This window comes from Coptis chinensis, unplaced genomic scaffold (assembly GCF_015680905.1).
Source record: "Coptis chinensis isolate HL-2020 unplaced genomic scaffold, ASM1568090v1 utg1828_pilon_pilon, whole genome shotgun sequence".
NCBI lineage: Eukaryota > Viridiplantae > Streptophyta > Magnoliopsida > Ranunculales > Ranunculaceae > Coptis > Coptis chinensis.
The window spans coordinates 273773-296245 of record NW_028238117.1 but is presented as its reverse complement, the minus strand read 5'-3'; the positions used below and the strand labels follow the sequence as shown (position 1 = coordinate 296245).

At 36.5% G+C, this 22473-nt stretch overlaps 2 protein-coding genes and 1 pseudogene across 3 annotated transcripts; all 3 read right to left on the bottom strand.

The window, feature by feature from the left end:
* Positions 1-431: 431 nt before the first annotated feature.
* On the bottom strand, positions 432-6963 carry LOC147473774 (glutamyl-tRNA reductase 1, chloroplastic-like; annotated as a pseudogene). The gene is made up of 4 exons (XR_015210309.1): positions 6934-6963; positions 6395-6466; positions 6177-6249; positions 432-1502 (listed from the first exon to the last, which is right to left on the bottom strand). The product of XR_015210309.1 is annotated as a glutamyl-tRNA reductase 1, chloroplastic-like (transcript).
* Positions 6854-10829, bottom strand: LOC147473773 (glutamyl-tRNA reductase 2-like). The gene is made up of 3 exons (XM_086587078.1): positions 10457-10829; positions 8474-8715; positions 6854-8318 (listed from the first exon to the last, which is right to left on the bottom strand). Exons 1-3 carry the CDS (start codon positions 10728-10730, stop codon positions 7179-7181), a joined length of 1656 nt encoding a protein of 551 aa, XP_086443204.1. The 5' UTR covers positions 10731-10829; the 3' UTR covers positions 6854-7178.
* A 956-nt stretch (positions 10830-11785) lies between these two features.
* Positions 11786-14357, bottom strand: LOC147473772 (ubiquitin-fold modifier-conjugating enzyme). Its single transcript, XM_086587088.1, has 3 exons — positions 13940-14357; positions 13787-13848; positions 11786-12086 (listed from the first exon to the last, which is right to left on the bottom strand). The coding sequence occupies exons 1-3, from the start codon at positions 14270-14272 to the stop codon at positions 11957-11959; spliced, it is 525 nt and encodes a 174-aa protein (XP_086443214.1). The 5' UTR covers positions 14273-14357; the 3' UTR covers positions 11786-11956.
* Positions 14358-22473: the final 8116 nt, after the last annotated feature.

The following is a 22473-nucleotide window of genomic DNA, read 5'->3' as shown; positions in this document are numbered from 1 at the left end:
TTTTTTTTTTGAGAACATGTAAAAGAAATAAGATTTCAACATTGAAAGATAATCTTAAGTGAACAACTTAGTTAAATATGAAAGACAAAACACTAAAATAAAACTTATAGTAAATCTTATTTCCAAATTTCCAATTCAACGGGAATCGAAGGAAAGTCGTCATCCCTTATTTGATCTCAAATTAACTCAGTACTATAAAATCAACTATACCGGATGTCTATTCCTCACGCACCAAGGACTGCAATATCCTTGTTCAAACATTGTCATCTTCCCTCTCAAGATCACAACAAAGCTATACACGTTGCACCTTCGAGAGAATCCATTCCCTTCTGTTATATTTAATTCAAGAATCTTTTTGTTATCTTTAGTGGTGGTGTTATAAGAAAAGCTGATGTACAACAACTTAAAAGTTGCTGGCATTGCAGTCTTGATTAATTATGACAGTTCAAGAAATAAGGTGATCTGAGAGATGTTAGGCAATGATACCGGCAATTAGAAACAAACCGACACCCAATGCAAAGTTTAGCTTCCAAAATAGAGGCATCTGTTTCAAGGCTAAACATCATGTTAAGTGCATGCATGTTTTCGAGGATCTCGCTCAAAGGCCTACTGTTACTCTCGTCGCATCTTAAATGTTCCATGGGACCATGAAGAACTTTGTTCATCATACCACTGCTAAGGTCTTCGATAGCTCTCCTTGTTTTCTTTGGGATATCATGTTTTATCTTTGACAGACATCTTTCCAACTCTGTAATTCTTATTGTCTCCACAATGGCTCTCAGATTCTTGATGGTGGGAACGGTCTCAAAAGAGTCCATCTTATCTCGAAAGTCATCTAAATTTTTAGCAACTATAGCCTGAGCTTCCATTGCCTCCATTTTGGGTGCTAAAATTTCCTTAAGATCATCAACATTGTAGACTTGCGTATTCTCGACATTTGAGACACAGGAACCGACATTCCTTGGGACAGATATATCAAAGAAAAGTCGTGATCCCCATTCATTATTGCCGGGAAGTGTCTCAACATTATCTTTCATGAATAATGGGATGTTTGATCTTTGTCTTTGGTGAAAACAACATCAGATTCACCGGCACATGTAAGCATCTCGGTGAGAGGTTTGTAGATTATCTCAACACCGCTCAAATCCTCACGGATGGCATCGACCCTTTTGCAACCAGGTGATTGATCACAAGTTTCCCCATCTTGCCTGCACCAATAACCAACACTCTAGTAGTGGAAGAGAGGTTCTGAGGAAGCTTGATGATGGCAAGTTCAACAGCAGCTTAACTGACAAAAATGATTGGCCCAGATGCAATGTTGGTCTTTGTTAGAACATCCGCACCAACACGAAGTGCATACCGAAATAACCCATTATGGTTCCTTCCAAATCCAGTGACTCCTCCAAAATTGACAACTTGTTTAACCCGACCAAGGATTTGTTCATCTCCTAGTATGAGAGAGCCAAGACCAGCTGAAACTTCAAATAGGTGATTGTTAAATTCTGTGTTAGTGGTGATGCTAGGAGAGTTGTGATATTGATATATTAAAGACACCAAGAAGAAAACCAAAGAAGACTAGAGATTTATTAGGGTTAAAGAGTTCTTAGGTTGAGAGAGTTTAAGAGAGATTGTTCTCTACCCAGAGTTACATACTTATACTAACCTAAAACATGATAATAGAAACTACTAGATATGGATGTCCACACTTATAGAAACATGGGACTTTCCATATTGGACATATTATAATACTGACATATTCTAATACTGATATATTCTAACACTCCCCCTCAAGCTGTAATTACGCAAACTATGCAAATTACAACTTGGATTACAAAAAACAAAAGATAAGAATATTGCTCCCCTTTCGCATAGAACTGTCTTCAGTTGAAGAACTCGAATAACTGTTGAGACGTTCTGGAGCTGAAACCGTCGGTGTAGGCAATGACCTAACCTGAATACTGAAGGTGTACCTCAGTCACAAACTGAAATCATAACACCAGTGTAATGGCGTGCTGCTTGGCTACTACTCACTTCATTTGTTGTTATGGATGTCATAATATAAATTGAAAACAATAACAGTGACTTGATGTGCGCTTCTTGGCTGCTACTATCAATATCACTGTTAATGTCAACAAAATACTATTATGGGTACTCTCGAAACATATGCTGATTGAGGCTTGACGCTACGAAACATACGTGCAGTTGAGGCTTGACTGCTACCTGAAACATACTTGCAGTTGAGGCTTGACTGCTACCTGAAACTTGTTTGCAGTTTAGGCTTGGCGCTACACGAATCTTGAAGAGGCTGCGAGTGGGGATGTCATAATGAAGATCGAATAGTGGATTGCCTTGTCATGAAGAGTTCGTCAAGGCTTGTTGGAATATGGAGACATGAGTACTCTTCCTCATACGTCTCCATATTCTCCTTCCTTCATATACTACTGAATGTCTTCATATCTCCCTATTCCCCCTCTCAAGTTGGAATATACAAGTCTGTTGAAACATACAAAGGCTTGTCTATTCCGACTTGAACTTGAAACTGAGAAAACTAAATACCAACTTATACAACCAACCAATGCCCACTTCAAAAAACAATACTTCATACTCTAATTCACAAAAAAAATTCTAATAGAACATGCATCAAACAAAACTCACGATAGAGGGTGGAGGGTGGGTCGCGCCTTTTTATGACTGCGAACTTCGGAAACAGTGGAAGATGGAAAGAATAATTCCTCGTGAGATAGAGGTCATGTGCCCCTATAATACTTCAAACAAACAACTTGATCATGTTCTAAAAACTGAGACAGAAGACGGCATCAATTCCAACTGCGCGGAAGCTAGAAACCCAAACATCCATAATGACATACAAACAATAATACCCCTCCAATCCTGGATGAGAGTGCAAACTACCTTCCAAAGGCTTGATACTTCAAAAATCTCACTTTTTTTTTTTTTTTAATACAAAACGAACAATACTTAAAACAACTTTTGATGTGCGGACTGAGCGCGTGCGCACCTATCCAATACTAACTTCAAAAACTCCAGGATACAGAGAGGTTGTGCCGCTCTTATCAATACTAAGACAGAGTGATTGTGGAAGACGTAGATTGCGGAAGCGAAACAATACTAAGAAACCAATACTGAGAAACTTCATCTCTCTCCTAGCATTCTTCAAACAAACTTTAAACATTAGCGAAATCTCAAAAACTTACTTTAACATGACGATAAACAATACCGTGAATAGTAACCATGAACAGCGTTGGTGAACAGTATCCATGAATAGTAACCGTGGAGCGCGTGAATAGTATCCGTGAATCTTGGGTGAAACGAAACCGCCAGAGAAAAAAAATTGAAACTTGAATTGAGATATAAGAACTTCTTCTTGTGAGAAATCCTTCTTCTTCTTGAAACTTGACTTGAATACTATACTGAAAATTAAAACAAACTGATTTTGATTTTTTTTCTTGGTGAGGGTTTCCTCTCCTAGCATACCACTGAACCTCGCTCTGATACTGTAGAGAAAAAACGAGTTTTACTCTGTTTTTTTCATTCAGAGAGCGCCCGCGCTCAGAGTGGGCGCGACCAGCTCATGGTCCGGTGTTTTTGGCGACTTCGCGTAAGGGGCAGCACCACCCTTCGAAGAATGAGGGCGCTCGGCTTTCAGTCATTTTTTTTTGTGGGCTTCGCTCATAAGAACGCGATTTTGGTTTTTGGTATAAAAACAAAATCAGTTTTTGAAAACCTAACTTTTCCAAAAGAAAGAAAAGAGAAATTGTAAGAGAGAAATTCTTAGTGAGTTGAGTGTTCATTCTTTGTGAGTGAATTGAGAGCTCTTGTAATCTGTTACTCTGGACTTCTAGTAAAGCTTGGATCTCGCCAGTGTGGACGTAGGCAAATTGCCGAACCACGATATATCCTTGTCTTGTGGTTGGTTCTCTTTTGCATTATTGTTTTACTTTATATGCTTGTTATTTGATATTGAGAAGTGTTGGGATATTGCTTGGAGGGTGTTGAAGTTTTGTCTAGTGTGAAGGATCGATCTTTGTGTATGATTAATCTGTTTGTTGTGGGTAACGTTGTTTTCGCACTTATATATTCACAACAATTGGTATCGGAGCTTAGGTATACGACCTAGGATTTTGAGTTTAGTGCTCAAAATTTGTGTAGACAAGGTGTTCGATTAAATTCCGAAGTGAGATAATTTTTTTTAGGTTATTGTGTGTGACTTGAAAAAAAGGGGCTCCCAAGATGTCAAATGCTAGATTTAAAGTAGAGAAGTTTGATAAAGAAGCAAAAGAAAAGATGGCGAGGGTGATGTCGATGAGATGACTTCCACAAGCAAGTGGAAGGGTAGTTCGAAGAAGCCTTTAAAACATGTCTGGTGCTACAATTGCAAAGAAAATGGGCATTATCTATGTGATTGCTCTCTAGCCGAAAAAGAGTAACAAGATGAGTGGTAAGTTTGAGAATGAGGATGTTAGTGAAAGAACTATTCAACAAGAAGTAGAGTTACAACAACTGACGGCAGACAAACTTTGGCTAGATCAAAGCCAAAGAGAAGTGTGAAACAAGTTATGAAAGCACGGGCATGATAAGCCGATTGAAGCATTATGGTCAATGGGACTCGGTTGCCTACCGTATTGAATATTGAAGATGATGAGCGGATAGCTTCAGGGAAGTCATTAGAGATGCTCATTCTGAGAGATTGGTCGGTGGATATCGCGAGAAAATGGTGGAGGCTCGTGACAAGTTTTGTACTTGGGAATTTGTTTCATTGCTTTAAGGGCAAAAGGGTTTTGGGTTGTAGAAGGTTCTCTATGGAGTTGAGTTTCAACATTGGTTGGGGGTACTCCACAAATGGTGGAGGCTCATGCATTGTTGATTGATGCCTTCGTGAGGCATGGCCCTTTTGAGCATGGCGTGATTGCTCTTTGTGAGCATGACACTCTTTGTGGGTTGCTCTTTGTGAGCATGACACTCTTTGTGGGTGGCTCTTTGTGAGCATGACACTCTTTGTGGGTGGCTCTTGGTGAGCATGACACTCTTTGTGGGTGGCTCACCATGACACTCTTTGTGGGTGGCTCTTGGTGAGCATGACACTCTTTGTGGGTGGCTCTTTGTGAGCATGACTCTTTGTGGGTGGCTCTTTGTGAGCATGACTCTTTTGTGGGTGGCCATGTGGGCATGGCCCTTCAGGCGGTTGACCGCGAAGTTACGGATGGATGTGATCTTGCTGGATGTTTTTCGGCTTGGTTTTATGTGTTAAAACCTCACCGAGGTGGAGAATGTAGAGAAAAACGAGTTTTACTCTGTTTTTTTCATTCGAGAGCGCCTGCCAGAGAAGCGACCAGCTCATGGTCCGTGTTTTTTTTGGCGACCAGCTTCGAAGCCGGCGTGCGGGCTCGCTAGCATCGCCACCCGGGCGCTCGAAGGGCCTTTCGGGTCATTTTTTTGTGGGCTTCGCTACAGTAACCGCGATTTTGGTTTTTTGGTATAAAAACAAAATCGGTTTTTGAAAACCTAACTTTTCCAAAAGAAAAAGAAAAAGAGATTGTAAGAGAAATTCTTAGTGAGTTAAGTGTTCATTCTTTGTGAGTGAATTGAGAGCTCTTGTAATTTGTTTACTCTGGACTTCTAGTAAAGCTTGGATCTCGCCCGGTGTGGGCGTAGGCAAATTCTTCGAACCACGATATATCCTTGTCTTGTGGTTGGTTCTCTTTTTGCATTATTGTTTTACTTTATATGCTTGTTATTTGATATTGAGAAGTGTTGGGATATTGCTTGGAGGGTGTTGAAGTCTTGTCTAGTGTGAAGGATCGATCTTTGTGTAAGATTGATCCGTTTGTTGTGGGTAACGTTGTTTCCACACTTATATATTCACAACAGATACCATGTTAAATTCTGTGTTAGTGGTGATGCTAGGAGAGTTGTGATATTGATATATTAAAGACACCAAGAAGAAGACCAAAGAAGACTAGAGATTTATTAGGGTTAAAGAGTTCTTAGGTTGAGAGAGTCCGGAGAGATTGTTCTCATCCAGGAGTTACATCTTATCTTAACCTAAAATATGATAATATAAACTACTAGATATGGATGTCCACACTTATAGAAACATGGGACTTTCCATATTGGACATATTATAATACTGACATATTCTAATACTGATATATTCTAACAGTGATTTATCGCATCGCTGCCACGCAACAAAAACAGATGAGGACGAAGCTCTGAAGCAGCAACTCCACTTGTCTGCACGGATAAACAAAATGATGTTTAACAACTCTATGATATCATATCTTCGTCAAAATGTGTCCACTTCTTACAGAAACATACTGATTCCAGGCAAAGCCAAATTCAAAAAGTGAAAACAAAACATGGAGAAATAAGGAAGCACCTTTTCCATCCATTCAGTCACGTCTCTAACCCCACAATGCCAAGACAGAGCTACCACATTGTACAAAAGTAGCTATATAATTGAGTAAGACCCATGTTTCTATAAGTTGTATTTTCGGCTTTTCGCATCATACGTGGACATACTAGAACCCCTCGAATCACTGTCCTCCTCCGGCATACCTCCACATCTAGGATTCAAAGGGACTCCACTTCTACCTCTACCAATAACAAATCTTCTCTTGAAAGTAATTGGTTTGCAAATAATTCGATATTGAGAATAATGTGAACACGAGGAGGAGGACAACGAAGAAGAATAAGAGATGGAAGAGGTGTTCAGAGCTGCTATTGATCATCATCATCATAACTCATAACAAATTCAAAACACACCAGTGAACTTCCAAATTAAGGTGGTACATTAGTGGAATCAGATTGACGAATTAATAGACACTTAGAGAATGTGTTAAGCAAATAAAAAATCCAACGCAACTAACTGAATTAATAGTACTTTTAACAATCAGCCATCCGCTCCCAGCAGCTTACAGAAACACATTTCTGGATACAGAACCTCATTTTGTACAGAGCCTGATGGCCACGTTTAAATAAATTACAGATCATACATACAAAGATACCATTACAAAAATAAATTTCTATTGTACCTCTATGAAAGGAATTGAATTGCCCCGGAACAGGGGGTCAGAGCCTGCATTTGATGAAGAACTCAAGTCAATTTGAAGACAAGATGAGAACTTCTCCTCTTATTACTGGAATGTGGTAGAAGAAACAAGTCATTGAGATTCCTTTTGGGATTGTTCCACCTTGGCTCGAACCTTCTGTCCCAATACAGAGGCTTCGGTTTCAAGGCTAAACATTCTGTTAAGTGCATGCATGTTCTCCAGGGTCTCGCTCAATTGACTGCAGTCACTCCCATCGCATCTTAAATGTTGCATGGGACCATGAAGAACTTTGTTCATCATACCACGGCTAAGACCTTCGATAGCTGCCCTTGTTTTCTTTGGGATATCATCTCCTATCTTTGAAAAACATCTTTCCAACTCTGTCATTCTTATTCCCTCCACGAGAGCTCTCAGTTTTTTTATGGTGGGAACAGTCTCCAAAGAGTCCCTCCAAGCTCCAAACTGTTTTGATTCCTCAGAAATAATAACCTGAGCTTCCATTGCTTTTCGATTCCGATCCTCCTTGTTGGCTGCTACGACTTCTTTAAGATCGTCAACATTGTAGACATGTGTATTCTCAACATCAGAGACACAGGAACCGACATTCCTCGGCACAGAGATATCAATAAAAAGCCGCGAACCACCATTTATTGAACCCACAGGAGGAAGGGTCTCAACATTCTCTTTCGTGAATAATAGGGTCTCTGATGCTGTGCTTGTGAAAACAACATCAGATTCACCGGCGCATGTAAGCATCTCGGTGAGAGGCTTGTAGCTTATCTCAATGTCTCTCATTTCCTCCCGGATGGCTTCGACTCTCTCCTCAGATCTGTTGACAACAACAATTTTAGTCCACCCCTTTGCAACCAAGTGTTTGATCACAAGTTTCCCCATCTTGCCAGCTCCAACAACCAACGCTCTAGCGGTAGCAGAGGAATTCTGAGGAAGCTTCATTATGGCAAGTTCGACAGCAGCTGAGCTGACAGAAACTGCCCCAGATGCAATGTTGGTCTCTGTTCGAACCCGCTTACCAACAGTGATTGCATGCTTAAACAAACCACTGATGTTCCTTCCAAATCCGTTGACTCCTTCTCCAGACTTGACGACTTGTTTAACCTGAGCAAGGATTTGTCCTTCTCCTAGTACGAGCGAGTCAAGCCCGGCTGAAACTTCAAATAAGTGTTGTGTGGCATCGCCGTCACGCAACATAAATATATGATGGCGAAGCTCTGAAGCAGGAATTCCACTTGTCTGCAAAGAAAAGCGAAATGGGGTTTAACAACAGAGATGATTTAAGTTTTGAAATAGTATTTAATGCTCGTAAATCGGTCTATGTGCTTTGCACTTCTTAGAGAATTCCAAATACCAATTAACGCACAGAATTAAATGAAGAAATAGGGAAGCACCTTTGCCATCCATTCAGTCACTTCTCTAACACCACGATGCCAAGATAGAGCCACCACATATATCTCCATTCTATTACAGGTACTGAGAACACCGGCTTCTTCTATATGGTTCAAGCCACAAAGCTCTCCGATGGCACGAGGCCATTCAGCTTCTGGGATAGCAAGTTTTTCACGCATTTCCACTGGCGTTGTGTGAATACTCAGGCCTAAGACTATGATGCTACTCTTTTCCTTAGTATACCCTGACAGATACGAACAAATAAAAAGAAATTAGTACCAATATAGATAGGTAAATGCAGTGATGGAAAGAGAGGATATAGATAGGCTGCAGTGTCCAAACTCTTTATCTGAGAGTGTTGTTCATTTTGAGGATATCCTTAAGCGGGAACCCTTTGTTTCTTCTTTGTTCTAATTGTTATTTATTTGAACCTCCATTTACCTTCCCAATCATATGGAAAAGTTTTTGTCCTATTTCATATTATTAAATAACAAAATATAGAACGAAGGTCGTGAACCAAAGACTGCTCCCATGGAGACCTTAAGTGGAGAAACAGGATTAACTTAAGAGTACTCTGTTTCTGTGATCTAGTGCACCAAAACACCCTCTTATAGAAAAATTTCGCTAGGTGCTCCATGCTTATCCTATCTCATCCTCTCATTCTTTTCCTAAAATAGAAACTTCTCTGAGGTGTGTAAGAAGAAAGGTTGTTTGTTAAAGATGGCCGCTACAAGTAACAATCAGCAAGATGCTGCCCAATCTAATGGGAGTGGATCTAGGTGGAGTGCTTTGTTTGGTCGAAATGGAGCTCAGAAAGCTACTGTAGCGTTTACTTCGTTCTCCCCCATAATCATAGATGGGGTTGCTCAAGTCCCAGAGGACCTAGTGGAACAAGGGATAAAACAATGGGATGAATATTTGGTGGGATATTTCTTGGATAAACGGCTATCTTTTCCGATGGTAAAAGAATTCCTAGGAAAGAAATGGAAACTAAAGGGAGAGTTTGACATCACAACAGATAAGGAAGTGTTCTATATGAATTTTACATGCTCAGATGATCGACAAATGGTTTTAGATGAAGGCCCAGTTTTTATTGTGGGGAGAGTGTTCGTGATAAAGCCTTGGACAGTAGAGGTAAACAACTACAGGAGCAAGGAGGCTACAATACCACTTTGGGTAAAGCTGATGGATGTGCCCAAGGAGATGTGGGCACTGGATGGATTGTCATACCTAGCTAGTTTGGTAGGTGGAGTACCAAAATTTATGGATGATGCTACTGCTAAGAGGAAAATGTTGTCTTATGGTCGGTTTTGTATTGAATTTCCAGTGAATCATGAGTACAAAGAAACCATAAAAATCAAAGTTGGGGATCGAGAAATCGTTATACCTCTGGAGTACCCATAGAAGTCCCAATCTTGTGAAAAGTGTAATCGATTTGGGCATACTACATAGCAATGTGGTGTGAGGAGTACGAGGGTGTGGACACGAAGGGCAAATGGACAGTCGCAGGCTGCTGGAACGAACAGAGAGGAAGGAAATCAATCGGTATCCAGAACTCAAGAGCAACAAGTAGCAAGGGCTCAAACAGCTCAAGGGCAGCAAGAGGGCTGCTTACCCAATGGGAGTAATAGTTCGCAAGGGCAGACACTGGTTCAAAGTACTCCTGGTGGTGTGGATACAGAGACAAATCGTGTGAGTGAGGAAGAAGCAGTTTCAACTGCTATGGTGATTCACAGTAGTCATGATCATACTCTTAGGGAGGGTATGCAATGTTTCTCTATGTGCAATAAACAGGTGGGGGTCTGCCTTAACCCCAGCAAACTTTTAAAAAAAATATATAGAAGGAAGGTCGTGAATTACTAAGTTGCATTGAGTAGTAGTTGTAAATGCAATTGCAACACATTTGAGCAGGCAATTTAGTTGATGATATATAAAACAAGTAGACGGCAGACCATGATAGTAGTTATATAGAAATGGAGACTTACGATCAGCGCCTGAAGCTTTGAGCTGTTCAAGAGCAGAGAGACTAGAAACTCTCGAATCTCCGACCTTATTATTGTTACTATCCGATACAGCTTCACACCTGGTGACACCTCCTCTACGAACAAGGCATGTTCTCTTGGAACAGGCAATGGGCTTGCAACTTATTCTATATTGAGAAGACTTAGAATAAGAAGACGAGGACGAAGAAGATTCCATCATCGTCTTGCCAGCTGCTGCCACTGATGTGGCAAAACCAGTAGCTGTTGATGTTGCCATTGTTGGTTCCAATGGAAATGAGAAGGTGGTTATGGTTTGGTTTTGAAGCGGGTATTGGTGATGGAGAAGCGAGTTAGGTGTTTGTTTTGGCGCGTGTTGAATATGATATTTGGATTGGGTCTCGTATGGTGGGTTAGATGTTTACAGCAATATGATTGGCGGGTTGAATACACGCTTTATCCACACTCCCGGTTGTTGCTCTCCTTTTCAATCTTTGTCTCTTTTTTTTTCTGGCTTCATTTTTAATGGCCCAATCAACGTAACCAATTGATATATTGTCAATGTAGTTAGCCGACTGCTGACTTATACAAGTCATGGTGGTCACTAGTTTCCTGCCATTCACATACTAAATTCTCCATATCGTTTTTACTAATTTACCTCTTCAATTTACTCACTTCACTTGTCTCTATATTAAAAAGATACATATATAATGAAAAAAACCCGTAGGCATGAGTTGAAATCGATCGATGTGAAGACTTTCAGATATCAAGTCGTATAAAGTCCACCAGTAAACTCAACCTTTACAGTTTACAAGAATAGAACCAAGTCCCCCACGGGATGACTGGAAGAACACCAAATGCTTAGAGCTGCATAGCATTGTTTACTGGTTAGGCTTGTTCATTAATACATTGCTTTCCGCGAATGTTGCATGGAGTATGACATTGGTTCATTTAAAATTTTCAAATGGAAGCTATACTATTCGTAGTTGACAACCAAGAACTAGAAAGTCAAACATGAGAAAAAACGTGGGAAGTAAAGACTTTGCGTGTTGAAACCAAAACAGGAACAAATCAAGGCTTAACTTTTCACATGTAAAACACCTCCAATGAATAGGTCTTTCAGTGGCCAAAGAGCCCAGGGTTCAGTTGTAGAGCTGCCATCTACTCTGCATCATATATGTACAGTGTGTATCCACATGACAACCATGACAAGCGCAATCTAAGCTCTTAACATCATATCATACCCTTACTACAGCGAAATGACTTGTATTAGGCTATTGACTGTTTTGCTTCTTTAAAAGTTAAAACTAAAGCAAAAGATATGGAAACTACTGATACTGTGAAAGATTTATCTACTATTTGAAATCACAAGAATGTATAGACTTCTCTGAAATGTATTCTGGCCATTTAAAGTGTTTGTTACAAAGACGGACCATCCAAAATTCCAAACGAACTGGACCTTGATATTTATTTTGCTCAAATTACATCACATTACAGTTCAAAGTATTAGGCTTCAGTGGACGATGTGGCGTTGTCCTTGTGCTTGATCATGCCAGAATCAACAAGAATAGGCACCTCTGCTGCAAGCCATGGTGCAAGACCCAAACACAGAGCATGTGCAATGCCAAACCTCGGACTGCCAAAGTAAAGTTTAAAAATTCAGACTGCTGAAGAATAAAAGATAGTAATCAAACTACAAGAACGACATCCACAGGAGTAGTAAACCCATCAGACCCTACTCTCCATAGATGTAACAAACACTTTCTACAAAATATTCATTTTTAGACGAATTGAATAAATGAAACAAAAACATTTGAATATATATTTCAAATTTATCTGGATTCGAGTATAAATTGTTTTTTTTTTTTTTATCGGTATATAAATTGGAATTGATTAAATGGAACACATGGAAGTTCAAAACATCAATGTCAACACAAACATAGTCTTATCCTAAGTAATGTGGTAGGCTGAACATAGTGTTCAAATTGAGAATAAGGGTGGGGTTACATTTCTAACATCCTCATGTAGGTATTATAAGATAGTCTTATCCTAAGTAATGTGGTAGGCTTAACATAGTGTTCAAGTTGAGAATAAGGGTTACATTCCTAAGTCCTAACATCCTCATGTAGGTATTATAAGATTATCTTCTACATTTTAGCATACAAACTCTAAGCAATTCTTCCAAAATCACTACCATAAGAGCAGAGATCAACGGCTCATAGGAAACAAATCATTGAAATTATCTTCATCACATGAATAATAAGAAACAACTAAGTGTGGGGAACAATGCTACACAAAGCCAACTTAACAGAACTGCATGATCCTGAACTCACATATAGATTTGGAAGAACGACGAAGAGTTATCCTAGTAGCATATACCACATCATGGAGGATTTTTCAGCCAATCTTTCCTTAAAAGCAGGTGAAAACTTAAAGTGTGGTGGCATCAGCTTCTATGAAGATATTTGGTCCAGAATTCCCAATAGATATCGTAATTGGTAGATTTCTGAATTTTTTATGTATTCTCCATTTGCACAAAAAACTACATCAAGTCGAGTAAAGAGATTTGATTTGTCTAAAGCAGGGATCACCGGAATTTAAGTTCAGTGATAAATTTCTATAAACAGTAATTTGCCTTGTAGAATGTCAGCGGACAATATATGAAGTTTCTGGTCAACCTGCAATCCACGAGCCAAGCAAGCTCTCGAGTAAGAGGGGGGTTCTTTTTCCCCTTCCCTCACTTTTCTCACTTATATCTAGTATTAGACATATGTACATAGTTTTACTACACACACGTAGGGGTGGAATTCGAGCTAATCGAGCTGAGTTTCACTAAGCTCGGCTCAACTCGTTTATTTAAACGAGCTTTAATATAGGCTCAAGCTTGGCTCATATATTATATGAACGAAGTCCGAGCTGAGCTTAAAATGAGCCGACAGTAGCTTGCCTATTTTTTACCTTTGTGATGATGGTATTTGAGCTTATTGAGCCGAGCTTCACCCTGCTCGTTTATTGCCGAAAGCTATAATATGGGCTCAAGCTTGGCTCATTTAGTTAAATGAACGAGCTTGAGCCAAGCTTAAACGAGCCAAGCCCAAGCTACTCGGCTCAAATTCCACCCCTACACACACGACACACCAACTTCTTGGGGAAACCATATACTTCCCCAGTATCACCCTATTGAGCTGTTGTGGAATCTACAATCTATAGGTAGATACTTAGATATACATCCCTTTGCTACACTCAAGTACTTACATGAGAATATAAAAAGGAGCAAACAGCAACATACTAACATCCACGCATCAATTGCATTAGAAAAAAGGAGATTCCACATACCAGTTTTTGGCCCACAATGGTTTAAAATGAACAGTCAAGCAAATCTTTCCTCCTCTATACATCTGGGTTTAAAGAAAAATAAAAAACACACCTTTAATTAACAAAACCAGCAACAATTAATTAGAAACAATAGCAAAAAATAACCAATCAAACCTTGTTAGTTTTTCCATCAAGTTGAGGCAATTCAAGTTCAGGGGCAGTAGCAGGATAAGTAACAGGAATATCAAACTGAAGATCAAACTCATACTTGAACAGATTATGAACATACCAACATTTCCCAGTCCACTTTGTTCCTTCTGGATTTGCAGCTGATATTCTAAACCAATCATTATCATTTGACTTGTTCATACCTGTATATCCAATAAGTGATTTGTATTCTTCTTTCAATCTTTGTGTCCATAATGCACCGTCTCTTGGTCCGGCTTTTGTTGTTAGTAATGGGATTTGGGTTAGTGTTGATTTCGTGTTTGGATCCCAACTCTCCATTTTTCTTCTTCAATCAAAACTAGCTTCGTCCTCTTTTCCACCTCTTCTTCCCCAACCAAATGGGTATCAGCCGTAAAAAATATTGGGCCCAAGCCCAGCCCACATACATACTCCCTTTTGGACTCGTAATCTCGAAAGAGAAGATGAGTCTCATTGAGCTGTCATTCCAAAGAAGTCAAAAACTGTAGTCCTGGTTTTTAAAAAATTTGGAATTTCAACAATTCCGAAATATTGAACTATGTCTTAACCATAGTTTGAGACTTCCGACAATTTCAAAAACTATAGTCCCGATTTTTGAAAAAATTGGAATTTCAGCAATTTCGAAATATTGAACTATGCCTTAACCATAGTTTAAGATTTCTGACAACTTCAAAAACTATAATTTTAATCTGGTCATCGAGTATATTCCGAGTATATTTTGAAATATATGAGAAAAATTCAGAATATGAATTTTGAATTTTTAGACCGTAACCTTAATTTTTCGATATCTTTAAAAATCAAAATATTTGGTGGAATTCCGATATTTCTTTCGAAATCAAGAACTATGATCATATCGTTTCTAGCTTATTCTTTTTATTTCAAAAAATTTTACCATCTTTTTTCATTTGAGTTTGATATGAACAATTGTATATCAAACTTGACTTCGAGTTTAATATGGGGCTCAAGCTCGACTTGTTTTGCACTACGAGCTCAAGTTCAAGCACAAACTCGAACGAGTCGGATATCACAATATAATACTGATACTTGTTGGATATTATTATTTAAAAAAAAAAACTTAAATAAAGGGACTCTTGCAAATGAGTTTGTTTTTTAGAGTAGGGTTTGGAATTGCAAAGGAACTCGCGGTGCACTTTGTAGCGCACTTGTCACCTCTCTCGTTGTGATTTGATTATATATCAATATAACATTAATTAAAGAAAAAAAAAATTAAATTGGTCAAACCAAACCCAAAGGTCCTAGTCCAATTGACCAACCCTAGTCGAGAGTCAAAGTTTGAGACTAGTTACATGCACCCATTTTCAATTTTTGATACCTAATTATTATTAATTTTTTCTTGTAGTATCACTTATAATGGATGGATTTTGGTAATATTGTTGTGAGAGATAAAATTAAACAAAGCGGTGAAAATTGAGTGTAGTGTCATTAGTGTGTGGATTTTTATTTTATTTTTTAAAAAAAAGGACAACTCTTCATGGCGAAACATTGTTATCCATCACACACATCTTAACCGTATGTTTAAATTTTAATTAGTGAACTTATGTCGAGAATACAAATCCAAATTCAATGGTCTTAAAAAAAACGCATTACTAAATTTTTTACGTTTTGGTTTTGGAAGTTTCTATTCCCCATTCATTTTAATTAGCGAACTTGTGTTTTTATTAAAAACAAATTATTGAAAAATGTTTAGTCATAATTTGGTGGCAATACGCATATGCTATAGTTTACCGATATATATCATGTGGTGACAATCAGTCAAAATATCATTTTGTAACGATATATATCGAAAATATCACCGATATATATCGGCTGATATTTTTGGCCTTAGACTGTAGAACAGAAATGCAGTTACACAAAAAAAAAAATAATAATAAGTCCTATTCTCTTTCCAGCTCATTCAGTTTTTGTTTTGTCTTATTTCATTTTGTTTTGTTTCAGTTTTGTAATGTTGTGCTAGGCTAGCATAGGCTAGCAGTGGCAGTACTAAGAATAAATAAAAGGCAAACGATAGGGGAGATCGATCTCTCCTCAAATTAGAGTGCACTTGGGTCACGAGATAGAGTTGCACAAATCTCAATGCCGAATGAGTCAACATAAAAACAAAAGTTAAATTCCAATCATTTTATTCTTATTATTCACACTATTTTTCTCTTTAAGCTATCCAAATTTAAATTGATTATTGAGGAAAATGCGCTGTCAAACTCAGATCAGCAGTCAATATATATGAAATCACGACAATTGCTTGCTAATTTACTTGATCGAACTAATACCTTCAATAATATTAATCAGCGCATAAGCGCTATGCGCCCCTCGACCGATCCTATCAAGAAAAAATTTAGAGGTCTGAGCGGGTGCCATAAAACTGGCGATTTCTTCCACTTAATCGGCGATTAATCGGAAAATCGGTATAAAAAAAGCGCCGATTAATAGGTTTATAGGTTTTGTTTGTTTTTTTTTTAAATTTAAATACACAAAAAAACCCAAAAAAGAAAAGCCCACAAATCTATATATTGAAAACGTTTCGCTTCATCGAGAAAAAATAATCAAAACTGTAAAAAGTGAAAAACCACCAAAGAAAACTCTTAGACCAGCTAGCACTCCACCACTCAGGCTTATAGTTTTTTTACTTTATTTTGTTTTAGGTTGTTATATCACTTATACGTGACATATGTATTTTAGGTTAACTAAGGCGATTAATTCCGATTAATCCCCAATTAATCGCGATTAATCTGATTAATCGCTATAAGCTCTTGGTCCCGATTAGCGCTTAAACTGCACAATGATAAGGTCTTAATAATCTCGGTCTTAATTTACTGTTCAACATCGGATTGTAACGGGAATAAAAGTTGAGAAGAATGAGACAATAAAAGTTGAGAAGAGCAAGGCCTAATATTTCAAAATCGGGCGATACTTCAGACCCTTCAAAAAATGAAATATATTGGAAATGAAGATATATCGGACAATATATATATTTTTGTTGATTAGTAAAAAAAATGTGTCAATATATCGGGAAATATCATCGATATATAGCGATATATATCAGAAATATCTGAAAAATAATAATAAAATAGTCAAACATCGGTCAAAGTCGGCGGTCAGAATCAGATATATCAGTCGATATATATCGATATATCATAAACCCGATATATATCGGTTTGAAATTAGATCAATATTCGGCTATGAAATATCGAATATTTCAATTTTGGATTGCTTAAAAAATGAAATATTTTGGCGACATATCGATTTGTCGTCCGAAATTTTCAGCCTTGGAAAAGAAACGAAGCAAAGAAGACGAAAGAAGAGGAGGGCCAAAATTCTATCCTTTATTTTTAAGTTTTTTTCCTTTTTAAATTGTTTTGTTTCTCACTTTATCTTGACATTGTTAGCCACGTCACAATCAAACATTTGTTTTCTTTTTTAGATGAGATTAGATTCTGATCTAACGGTTGTCAATCATGTGCACTCCTTCTCGAGGAGAGATCTCCTCATCAGGACTCTAAATAAAAATTGACTTTTGGGTGGGAGTAAAGAGTGAGAAACGGAATGAGCTTTGGGTCCGTTTTTATTGACAAGTGGATGCTTTTTACTAGACCGGAAGTAAACTAAGCATTGGAAAATTTGCAGCAAAAATGAATCCGATTTCACACAAGTGTGACAGTGAAAATGATTTGAGATGTGCCAAACAAATAAAATTCATATAAACTATTGAAATATCAAAAACAATTAGTAATAACTAGGAAATTCAATAGTTTTAAGACATTTGAGTTGCAATTCATAAGCAAACATTTTTTTTTCTTATAATTTTTTATAAGAAAATATTTCTTCAGTCATATACGACCATCTATAAATCAAGTTAATTGCATCTTCCTTTGCAACTGTATTCCTCATCGTCTTCGCATATGTATCTCCTACAAAAATTGTTGTCTAGACAGGTGAAGTTGGTGTTTGAATAAAGTTCACAATGTTGATCTTCAATTCATGTTATTTTTTGTTTTGTGCATCATATTTCGTATTTTTATTTACGATGGATACTGTCAAAATAATCATAAGATATACCTCACATCGTTATAAATATTTCTTCTTCTTCTTCTTATATATACTAATGAAATAAAAATAGCATAGTCCATCGCCCAAACCATTGGGAGATGATGAACTAAAAATGCGGTGAAAATAGTTTTTTGAGCATGACGAACTTTGACTTTAAAGTTTTTATACTTCACGCGATAAAGAACATGATGTACAAGAAAAAAAAAAGATAGTTCTTCTTCATCTTCTTTTCTTTATGTTATTAAATATAAAAAATAACAACGACAAAAAATGTAGTATATATTTTTTGAGCTTGAGGAAATTCAACTATGCTTGTTCTAAGGAGGTCTAATCAAAAGTAAAATGAGGCATGGGACTTAGAGAAATGTAGTAGTAAAGCACAGTTAGTAAAAAGTGCCCCACCCCCAATTTTAAACATAATGAGTAAAACTTAAGTAAAAATCTAATATTAATAAAAAATATTATTCTTACCTATTACGATAGAGAATTAAAATCACCACATAGTATGGGAATACCCAGCTCCGCGATCCTAAACAATTTGGCGTCACTATAGTTTTTTTTGGACTTGATATACGTATTAACATACTGATGGCCCATCTCGTAAATGGTCTTCCTATTTATTGATCACACAGTGAAAAGATTAAAGAGTTTTTTATTCATCTTCGTTATGCACTAAAAAAATAAACATATAAAAAAATGCAGTTAAAATTGTTTTTGAGCTTGAGAAAATTCGACTTGAAGGATAAGTTGAACAAATTAAAGAACAATTCAATGGCAAAACAATAACATTTTTTTCCCTTAATTATGTTTTATTTATTTTCATAAGAATAACTCATAAAACTTTGTTATGGCAAAACAACCTTGATGTCAATCTGAACAATCTGGGGAGGGTACTGGTACTTGCCATGGTGTTGATGAAGGTGCTCCAAATGACGGTTTGTTGTTTGCTCTTGGATACCTGTGTGTGTGGGATCTTCTTTCTACTGAAAGGGTGCGCAATTCATTGCGCCCGCCATCGGAGACCGATGTAATTACGTGGAGAAATATTCACATTGATCAGTCATTGAGTATGAAAAATTACCGATGATGCTCTCCTTAGATTAAGTAATGAGCTCAAGGTAGTTTGCTATGCTTGAGTCTGGCGGGTTGTTCAAGGATCACTGACAACGGTTTGAAACGCATGCTTGAATGCAATCCGAAGCTTAAAAGGGTTAGTACGCAAACTTGATCTATGTGTTTGGTTTACAGTAAAACAAATTCGTAGAAGGTGCCCAATCTGCTATAATGATAATGAGTGAATAATAGGAAACGAGAATATGATTTCTATTTTCTGATCCTTTTTACTATGAAAACAATATAAACTGAATTCTGCAAAGTATAAAGGGAAGTTGCTCCTATTTGAGATTGGGATAGAGAGATATCCGTATAAATGACAGGGTAGTACTATAGTTAGTTTAGTTGGATGTAGATGGTACATCATATTGTAGACATTAAATCTAATAGAGGTTGAGGCCTAATTCAATTTCATTAGATCCTAAAATCTACTATCTATATACCAAAGCAGAGACTTTTAAATGAGGATTTTCTCTCTCCTATGTGGCACTCTAATATGAGAGTTAGCTTTTTCTCTGTCCTATGTGGCACTCTAATATGAAAGATAATATTTTCTAATAGCCTACAATCCCACGTACATAGAACCTCTTTAGAGAGTTTGAGTGTATTTCTAATTCTTATATTTGGAGAGTTTGAGTGTATTTACAATTCTTATATATTTGATCAAATAAAAAAAAATTGCTAAAAAATAGGTGATTTGTAAAAGGTAATTTTACATTACGAATCAAACACTTTTAGTATTCCAATTCTTATATATTTGATCAAATAAAAAAAATTACTAAAAAATAGTTGATTTGTATAAACTAATTCCCTATTACAAATCATACAATTTGAGTGTCTATGATAAAGCATCGACTTATTTCGAATATATCCTTAACACGGCCTCAAAACATAGTTAAAAATAATTATACAAAAAATAACATCACAAAATATATAATAGAAAATGAAAAAAAATAAAATAACGGCAAAGCAATACTGACAAATATTTTAAAATATGTATAATACTAATTGAAACTAACGTAAAAAAACAATTAATGGGGAACCGAAACTTACCTCAAAGAATAATTGACAGAAAATCAAAACTTGGATGCAAATACATTAAAAAATAATTGTCGAAAAATTAGAAACTGGATGCAAATGCATTGAGCTAACCCTCAAAGATTAAATTAATGGGAAATCAGAAACTGGATGCAATTGCATTGAACTAATCTCAAAGAAAAATTAATTATAAATTGGAAACATAATGCAAATGCGTGAAACTAATCTTAAACCATAATTAACGGAAAATCGGAATGCAACATAATTATTCTATATTAGTTTTTGAAGCGCTGCCAGAGGCCATTTGGACATTGTTCAGATTTTATGTACTTATAATTTGAATTTATATCATATCTATATCTTAATATTAAAGCTCCCACAAAGGGTATTTTTGAGCTCTATTAAAATTCCACATCATCATCTCCTATTAAAACATAAATTTCTCTCCTATTTGAAAACGAAAATCTTTTTTTACAATCGGAACTCCTCTCCTATTATAACGGAAATTACTCTTCTATTAGAAAAAAGAAATTCTAACACTTCTAATTAAAACGGGAATCTTTTTCCTATTAAAACGGGAATTCTTTTCCTATTGAAAATGAAAAATATAGCATATCTAATTAAAACAAAAATTATTCTCCTATTAAAATGGAAATCATATTTCTAAATTAAGTCAACTATTAAAACGGGGTTAAAAAATGGGTTTATAAAACTTAATTAAAACAATTTGTTATAAAATTAAAACGGGATTTTAAAACTTAATTAAAACGATTTGTTATGAAATTACAATAGGTTAGCGACTAAAACGAGAATCACGATTTGTTAGAAAATTTCTATATGTATATAGTTATGATTGTTGAACATGTTTTCAAGAGAGCCGGTGCGTATGCACGGGCCTACTTTCTTGCTCCAACAAAAGGTATTTTTCGAGCTCTATTAAAATTCCACGTCATCTCCTATTAAAATTTCTCTCCTATTTGAAGAACGGAAATCTTTTTTTACAACGGGAATTCCTATCCTATTTTAACAGGAATTCTTCTTTTATTAAAACAAATTATAACACTTCTAATTAAAGCGGAAATTCTTTTTCTATTAAAATGAGAATTCCTCCCCTATTGAAAATTAAGAGAAAATCTGTGTATCTAATTAAAATGGGAATCATTCTCCTATTGAAACATAATCTCTCTCCCAATTGAAAAAATGGGTTTTTAAACGTTGATAAAACTTATTTATAACAATTTGTTTGAAAATTAAAACGGGTTAGCAACTAAAACGATAGTCCCAATTTTCTAAAAAAAATCTACCTGTTTTCAAAAGAATCGGTGCGTATGCACGGGCCTACAAGTTAGTCTTAATATTAAAGCTCCTACAAAGGGTATTTTTCTAGCTCTCTTAAAATTTCACGTCATCAACTTCTATTAAAACGGGAATTCCTCTCTTATTGAAAAGAAAAATTATAACAATTCTAATTAAAACGGGAATCATTTTCCTATTATAATGGGAATTCATCTCCTATTGAAAAAGAAAAATCTAGCACCTCCATGTATAAGTTGAGAGAGAGAATTTAGTAGAGATTCTTGAGTGGTTTTGGTGTTTGGTTTCATTAAGGAAACCAAAGCTTTGAGGGAGAGAAAGAGAGCTAATTGTTAGGAGCTTTCATCTTTAATAGTGAAACTAGTGTGCTCTGAAGGACGTAGGCAAATTGCCGAACCTCTTGTAATTCTTTGTGTTGTCTTAATTTTGTTGCATTTACTTAATTTCTCATGTAATGTTCTTATTACATTGCTTCCAAGATCTTAGTTATTATTGGGGTTGTGTCGTTTACACCTTAACAAACAAAAACCCTAATACTTCAACTAGAAATAGTGCTCTTGAAATCATTATTCTTGGCATCTCCGAAGAGATTCTTCTGCTCTTTATCATCGTTGAGTCACCCAACTCTTCCCCATTCAGGCTGTTTCTTTGAAAATTCAAACGAAGAGAGTGTTGTTTGCTTATATAGGTGAAGAAATTATTGTTACAATGTTGGACTACTTTAACTGTGTTGCAAAGTGTTGTACAGTTTTTATCTGATAAAACGCAAAGGGGGAGTCTAGAGGATTTTTTGTTTGTGATGGGAAGTTGGATCAAGAGATCGGTACACATACATCATTTGAATGTTCAGTAATTCCAACTAGAGCAGTTTTATATTTTGGTTCCAATTTTAATTTCATCTTTTGACTCCCATGTTATCACCATCACACGACGACCACAAACAGCAACACCATTCCCCTCTTCTCTGTCCG